The 8703-nt window shown below is 30.7% G+C and overlaps 2 protein-coding genes across 2 annotated transcripts in view; one reads left to right on the top strand and one right to left on the bottom strand.

Annotated features, from left to right (window-relative positions):
* The first annotated feature begins 1384 nt into the window (after positions 1-1384).
* LOC100161246 (exportin-5) lies at positions 1385-6010 on the top strand. The gene is made up of 2 exons (XM_003240978.4): positions 1385-1765; positions 1997-6010. Exon 2 carries the CDS (start codon positions 2012-2014, stop codon positions 5600-5602), a length of 3591 nt encoding a protein of 1196 aa, XP_003241026.1. The 5' UTR covers positions 1385-1765; positions 1997-2011; the 3' UTR covers positions 5603-6010.
* A 1103-nt stretch (positions 6011-7113) lies between these two features.
* Positions 7114-8703, bottom strand: part of LOC100159165 (UBX domain-containing protein 1-like) — a 3452-nt gene continuing 1862 nt past the window's right edge. Inside the window, exons 6-7 of the mRNA NM_001162583.2 lie at positions 7875-8055; positions 7114-7350 (exon numbers count right to left, since the gene is read on the bottom strand). Of these exons, the coding sequence (NP_001156055.1) occupies positions 7304-7350; positions 7875-8055 (228 nt within the window). The 3' untranslated portion in view covers positions 7114-7303. The remainder of the gene's footprint in view (positions 7351-7874; positions 8056-8703) is intronic.

Here is an 8703-nt window from a genome sequence, read left to right on the forward strand (position 1 = left end):
CTGTTACCTAAAAATTTAAAAAATACATTTACACAGTTTATTTTTATAGTCATTTTAAGTACAAATTTGGACGAAATTACATATTAAAAACCTAGGATAACTATTTTAGTTATTTTGTTGTGTTTGTATAATATTATTCGTGGGTACTTGAAACTTCTAAAGTATACTATTATATATCTATGATTTTACCACGGTTTTTTGTTGATGTATAACGCGTTATAACTTATAAGTACCTAATAGATATTATGATATGATTAATTTGGAATTTATTATAGGTACCTACCTATTATAGGTCAATTTTTTTTAATACCATAGATAAGTATATATTATATGTCTAATACATAGACTGATATACCGTCTCCGCTCAGAATCGTTTTTCTTATACAGTGATATTATATCATTGAATTCAAATTTAATACTGTCCATTATACAGTGACCCACTTCTAACCTACTGTACAGCAGAGCGACATCCACTTACCCACCTTTTTAATATTTTATTTAGTTAATTAAATATTTAAGTGGAAAATTCTGATTTTTTTTATTTTTCACAATTCTTATTGTAAATTAAATTACACCCCCCCCCCCCCCCCACCACACGTAAAATCACCACTGCCGGCTGTTATTACTCTCAAGTGGAAAATTTTTTTTTTTTTCTTCTATGATAAGTGTCACTCCTCACTGGCTCACTAGACACAAAAAGTACTAAGCAACCACACTTCAATACATTCGTCACTTAGCCAAGAAGCTAAAAGTCCAAAAATACAAGTTACTCAATGCCCAAAAAATATAAAATATAATTAAAATACAGGGTGATTGCGCAGGCATGCTCAAAACCACATTTTTCTTTTAATAATGAATTTGTTAAAATTTTGGTTTTTAGAATTTTAGAGTCGTGTGTATTGTTCTATGGTGTTACGGGAGTCGGGAATACGCGATTCCTTCGAGTACGTCCCACGTCCTATATAGGTAGGGTTGCCACCTCTCCGGGTGAAACCCGGAGAATCCGGGTTTATGTATAAATCTACGGGCTCCGGGTTCAGTGAATTATTCTCCGGGTCGGAGAAATAACTTTTCTTGTTCGGGATTTTTAATCATATTTATTATATAATTTGTAATTTTCAACAATAAAATATGTTATTATATTAATATTTTTTTTGTTTGCATTTCATGCTATAGATTATACTACATACTGGTGTATACTAGCGTCTACCTGATGACCTTTTTTTTTTTTTGCTTATCGGCCTGTCCCCGGGGCTGCTTTCTTTCAAAGGTGGCAACCCTATATATAGGTCATGATCATGATGGTGATAGTCGTGTTCACGATAAAACAGTTTCCTTTATCTCGCGAGTTACCTAAAGTTTATAGGTCTTAATGCGCGGTTCGGTCCTGTAATTGTTTATACTCTTTGACGGTACGGACGATAACGGACATTGTTTTCCTGTTTACAACTTTACCGTACCCACATTTATTTGGTGATAACACGTCTGTTGGTCGGACTCGAACATGCGGATTGCGAATGCTCACTTAAAGCTTGTTTTTTCGAAATATTTTTACGGTGCAGGGTCTTATGAAATTTCAATAAGGACTTGAGAGTATTTTTTACACGTCGTGTACTTGGATTTTACGGCCAGTTTTGTGTTTCTATTGCACGCGATCAAATTTAATCTCTGCACGTTATTGTGTGGCCACGTCCGCTCGCCTCAGGAAAACTATGGGCGAATTTTGAACGATCGTTGCTAATCAAGTACCAATATAAAACGTCATGTGAGTTTAATTTATGCATACTGTTTGTAGTCAATTCCACACAAGTGCCAATATAACAAATATTTGTGTCAATCGTACATGTGCATTACGATATCACATTCGATTTTGTTGTATTAATGCCGTGTTTGATGGTAATCAATCAAGTCATAAAGTATTGACACTTCCAGATGGAAATGATTTTCGTTGAGTTTTTTAAATATTAATTTATGTATTTTTCTTGTTCGATTTCAGAGTCCATAGATCATCATGAATCTAGACACACCTATAGAGACGGTGGTCCAGCAGCTTGCTAATGCTGTGGATCTGACCATGGACCCATCTATGTCACAAGAAAAACGTCACGAAGCCTACCGCTTATGCGATAGTTTTAAAAATGAGTTTCCACTGTGCGTTCAATGTCAGTGTGCTTTATATTTCACTAGCGACAGCGCACAATACACCGATATCGTACGACATTTTGGCCTACAACTTATGGAACATTGTATTAAATTTCGCTGGTATCAAATGGTTCAGGAAGACAAATTGCTCATTTTTTCTACTATAATGAGCCTGGTCAATTCTGCTTCACCATCACTACAAATCAACTATTTGAAAGATGCTCTTGCTAGAGTTGTTGTGGAAATGATCAAAAGGGAATGGCCTCAACATTGGCCTGGGATGTTAAACGAATTAGAATATGCTACAACATTGGGCTGTTGTCAAACAGAAACTGTTATGCTAATATTTTTGAGGTTAATTGAAGATGTTGTCTTATTGCAAACCGTTGACAATGCGGCCAGGCGACGAGATATTAGTAAAGAAATTCAAATGAGTATGTCTAAAATTTTTCCATTCTTTATAAATGTGATTGATAATTATTGTAGACAATATTTAGAATTCTTAAGTAGAAATGAACAAAATGCAGCAACTGCACTTGTCCGAGTAATACAGCTTGCCTTGGCTAATATTGGAGAACTATTCGAGTTCATTCAACTCTCGCATGTGAATTTTAAAGATTGTTATATAATCACTGTCTTATGCTCTTTATTAGACCATTTTAATTTTAGACAGTCTGCTGTTGATTGTTTACTCGTATTACTTTCAAGAAAATGTAAAAACGAAGAAAGAGAATGTGTTGTACAATTGCTTGATCAACCTTTACAACAGATATATTTCGTAGTACACAATGCAATCAGTCGTCTAGAAGCAAACGAAGAAAATAATATATTTTTAAAAACATTATCCAAAGTTGTGTCCATGTTGAGTTATGTGTTATGCGCTTTCTGGAAAGATAATAAATTGCATAATTTTACCGTTGAAAAATCAGAAAAAATACTTTTTTGTTATGTTGACTTATTACAAGTTTGTCTGTTTCATGATTCATTGAATGTCATTACAAATATTAATCAAGCCTGGTGTATATTATTTAAAAATCCTGAAATCAGTAAGAATATTTTACTAAAACAAAATTACATTCCAAAATGGTTTTTGTTAGCGTCAAAAAAATTAATTAAAATAGATTACAAAAACTTAGATTCATTCACCTTACTTGATTTTACAGATGAAGAAAGTTATAACACTGTTTTTTATCACACCCGATCAGAAATTGTTGAAACAATCAGATGTGCTTCTGCTATTGAAAATACTATTATGTTTTCAGTTACAGAAAACTTACTTAAGACGTGCATGGAAAAAACATCAATAAGGATGAAAGTGGTTCCTTTATGTGAACAAGATTCAGCAGAGTTTCTAGAATGGGAAGTAATGGTGTTAATATTAGATGGTGTCATGAGTAAATTATCTTTAACTCTGGATTCTGAAATCGTTACTAGAGGTTTGAGGCTAATTGAATTGTGTTTACAATTTGATACAAGAGATCCATTAATATTGTCATTCCTTCTATCGTCTATATCTGCATTGTTTGTGTTTCTAACTTCAACATCTTGGCCTTCAGAATATCTTCATGTAACACTCAATAAAATGTGTGAATATCTAATACTTGAGTGTCATCCGGATGATCAATTGTGTGTTCCAATGAAAGATTTGAAATTTCATTCTGCTTCTCTATTTATAAAACTAAGTATCAAATACCCAAATCTCTTACTGCCAGTTTTTGATAAGTTGTGTTCGTTAAGTGATCAACTTTTATCAAAAACCAGTAAAACTGGTGATAATCTTGCAGTATGTTTACGTTTGCAAGAATCACTTTTAGTGCTAAATAATCATGTGCCAGACTTTTATAAACAAACTCAACTAATTAAACACATTTTAGAACCTTGTCAATTAATGTGGCAAAAAGTACAAAGTATTGTATCTGGACCCCCTGAAGGATTATTAGCATATTTAGGCCTCGACAGGCCGCCAGTTGATTTTGAATCTGACCCGTGTCTAGAAAATCGAAATCATCTATCTCATTGTATCAATGTATTAGCATGTGTTATGGCTAGAAGCAACACAAATTCAAACTCAAAAATTCCAAACGTTTCACCAGTTACTGAACATGTTTTATTACTTCTACCAAATGTGTTTTTAATAATAAAAAATCTAAACTCTTTATGTTCGGATAATGTAAAAAAAATGATGCATCCTAGTTATACTACAGTCTTGGAGATATTCCCTCAAGAACGAGAGGCCTTACTCGGAAAGAACATTGTGTCTGAGAAAAATGACCCGTTTCAGAATTTTAGACAAAAACCAAAACCTGATCCGGTGTATAAGATAAAACTAGCAATTTTAAATGCTTACGAAGGCTGTTTAAATGTTTTGGGAAAATCATGTCTATTACTTGGAGACCAATTTTATGCTCTACAAAATTTTGCTCCTAGTTTTGAAGCAACTATAATGAGTGATGCAGATTCTTTACCACATGTACGCATTAGAACTGTTATGAAGAATTTTATTAAACCTTTCCTCATCAACTGTTCAAGTAAATATTATGATACTGTTCTTATTCCTATTCTAAATTCCTTTTTAGCTCATATGTTAATACGCCTAAGTATTACTTGGAAGAATATACCAGAACGTGAAGAATACGATAATAAAGATGGTGATTCTGAAGAGCTGTTGGAAGATATGATGATTCGGTTATTAACTAGAGAGTATCTAGATTTAGTACGATCAAGCTTAACTAGTTCTAATGAATCAAAAACGAGCCCTCATGGAAGTGTAGAAGAAATTCCTAATAGTGATTTATCTGAATTAGGTATAAAACTATTACGAAATGAACAGTCTAGGCAATTGATTGTGGAAAGTATTTTAAATGGTTTGTCGTGGAATACGTCTATAAGTCAATTTTGGAAAACTTGTCAAATATTTCAATGGGATAATCGGTCAGTCTCGCATCCCTGGTGTGATAGCCAGTCTAGTTTTAAAGCAACGTCCTTATCTCAAATTGTTGTAAAACATTTGGCTACCGAGGATGAAAGAACTGCTATGACAATTGCACCTGACTTGTTGATAGCCGTCCTAGAAAGTCTTCACTGGTTTGGTCATCATGATTCTAATATGGGTCCCCTTTTAGCTACATGCCTTAACATATATGAAACTTATCGTAGTAAAAATAATCAGTTATTAGAAGTCTTAAAAAAATTACCTGAAATCAACTTGGAAACATTGGAGCGTTTCGATAAGTGGGTGATGAGCGAGGACCCATTAAACAACAAAGTAAACAAAGGTAAACGAGAAATGTTAAAGAAGATATTGGCCGGCTGTATTGGAAAAGATGTGAGCCAAACTCATAAATGTAAAGCTGAGCTCAGAGACTTGCCCAGGGTTCTCGTCCCTAAGATTTGTACAACAGACTTATTAGAAAATGGCGATGACTTGAACATAAATAAATTACAAGAATACAAATTGTAGGATTATACTTAATACAAATCATTTTTTATTCATTTTTGTTATTGTTTTATTTATTCTTTTTTTTTTTTATTATTAACTAATGAAACGCCTTTGATGAGGTTATACGGTATAGACTATTTGTAAAATTATAGTATTACGCAATAGTATATTTGTGTGTGTGTGTGTGTGTGTAATGCGTATGTAATTGATCATTGGATTTTTAATTGTGTATAATGCATGTTTAATATTATTTTTGTATATAATATGGGCATTTGAATTGAATTCTCGCCGTACTCTTTGCATAATTTAAAACGAATAGTACTTTTATGGTTAATATTATATATTTATACCTCTTTCACGTCTGCCTAAATGTTTGTTACTAATTATTTTATAAATATCATAATAAACTAAGATTACATATTGAAATAATTATTTTCTGAAGTTTTTTTAACATAATCAAGGACAGTTGTACAGTTAAAGTTATCTATCAACTATAATATATGTGGTCCACCTATACGTCCTCAAATAAAACCAGAGTTAATTTTTTTACATACAGTACAGTACTAAATTCCAGGGGTTGATAAGGGATAGCATTTAAAACTATTGCAGAACTAATATTTAAATTTCTTTAAAATCATATTAATAAATTTTGTTTTGTTTTTTTTATAATGAATTATTATCAAAATTTGTAATATTGAATATGAAATTATTTTTCCAATCAATAACAGTATATATTAATATCATAACCTGTTTGTTCAAATATAATGTACTTTACAGTGTAATATAGATAAATGTTAAGTGTAATTGATGTAATAATAACTAACAATCAAAAGCTAGATACCGATTCCAATTTATTTCTTAAAATCAGCCGTCCTTATGCCTTCCAAAATAAGTATAGATTGTCTAATTTAGGCGACAACTCTTTGTGATACAGCGCCTACTCAGTAGCACAATAGTAGTCATCGTTCGACAATATCATTATCATCTATACAAACTGAATAGAATGTGATTAAACCATAAAAATGACATACAATTTAACATAATATAAGTAATATAGGCATCCAGCAACAGTCTAATAACATGTTACAGACGTTTACCCTTAAAATGTTTGGAATTTACTACAATATCAAAAATGTTGCCATGAATATAGATTTTTTTTATCTCCATAAATTATATGACATTAGTTTTTATATGGTTTACTTTTAGTGATTATTTTGTATGAATCATTCAGTTAGCAAAATTAACACTTACAACTCTATTTATCATTTAATATGTATGGTACATTTTTATGATTTTGTGTTTACACTGTTCATTTTTCATTCACATAGAATGATTTGTCATGAATGTTCGTCAAAAGTGAAACGTATAAACTTAGTTTATTTGTAAATATTAAAATTCAGCTCAAACCTTTATTTTATTTATATTTTCAGGTTATTTATAATTAAAATATATTAAATTATGTATTATCATAATTATTCAAGTGCAAGAAGATTCAGGTAATCAGTGTACTTAACAAAAAAAAAACAATTTTGTAACAAAACTTAATAATGAAAATGTTTATTTACCTTTATGGTAATTTATTTTAAAAACTATTTTTAATCCATAGGTATTGTATATTACAGTAAATAATTAACCAATCAGTTTCATTGTGCATACAAAAAAAACTTGATTTATTATAAAAAATTCAGAAGATAGATATTTCAAAAATAATAATTATTATTTTTATTGTTGTGGCTTAGTCAATATTAAAACAGCACTTGGTACCAAACCTAAAAAAGATAAACAATGAAAAATTAGTTAACAACATTGTATGCATAAAATTTTTTTTATTTTCTATTCTTAGGATCGAATGTAAATTTACTACCTCAATGTTTTTTTTTTTTTGTTTTGGAACTTAAAATAACGAGTTAAGAACAATGGTACGATCAGAGTTTGTAGCTCAGACTTAGTTTCAGAGTTAAAGTGATTTGAATTTCCAAATTTTTTTGCATGCGCGTTACAAAGCCTTGTCAATTAAAATATAACAAGTAGTCTGTTCCTACACTTAGTGGCTCTTGTCGAGGATAATCGTGAAATTTGAAACTAAGTCCAAGCGACTTCAAAATCATTTTCTGCACCGAAAGCTACATATAAAGAACAACATTTTTTTTTTTGGTATAGTGAGGGTAGTTAGTAAAGTGTATTTAAACCGATTTTTTTTATAATTTTACTGAAAGCAAAATTAATTTATATATCGTTATATTATAACAATTGAGCCTTGGGCTAATAAAATATGATATAATTTTGATATTACCTAATTGATCAAGTGGTTTTTCATAATCATCATTAGTAAAAACTTTCCTTGGAAAACTAGTCATGAGACAAAAGGGAGCATCCCCATCAGAACGGTTTAGTTCAATATAAACTCTTACAGCAGCCATCATTTCTTTAACATTAAATGTTTGAACAATTGTTTGACCATTTGTAAGACGAATCTAAATACAAATAAATATTAATTAAAATTAAAACTGTAATAATTAGGAAAAATATAATTATAAATCCAATTAATAATATAATTAAGTAAGATATTACTTTGTATAATTATTAATTAAGGGCAGTTGTAAAAAAGTCTGTATTTGGTATAACCAATGACTAAATAAGTAGATATGATTACAAAACACCAGTTTTTGCCTAGTTTGCAAATCTCTAAACCACACGCAAAACAATTGCTCGTAGTTCTCTGCATTTCATTGGTCGGCAATGTCAAGAGGATATTTTAGAAGTGGAGAACTACGCGATAAACGTGTCAAAGTTGGTATGCGTATCACAAAGTTGTGATCATACCTATTTATTTAGTGATGGTATTACCATTATTGGTCTTTTCAGTAAACAGACATATTAAGGGGACGTTACAGTGACATTTGTTGTCTCCGTCTTACAAGCGTGTAACATAACAATTTTTACGCTCAACAAAACACATTTATCTCCGTTAGTTTAAAAACTAGAGCGAATTGAGCTCTTATAAAATTTAAAGGTAAGACTATTAATCTAGGCAATGACATACGTTTTTTATTATATTTTATTTTTAAAGCAAGTTATGTGTATTTTAAAATTGTAAACGGTATCTAAATCTTAAAAGAGTT

This window comes from Acyrthosiphon pisum, chromosome A2, assembly GCF_005508785.2.
Source record: "Acyrthosiphon pisum isolate AL4f chromosome A2, pea_aphid_22Mar2018_4r6ur, whole genome shotgun sequence".
Classification (NCBI taxonomy): Eukaryota; Metazoa; Arthropoda; class Insecta; order Hemiptera; family Aphididae; genus Acyrthosiphon; species Acyrthosiphon pisum.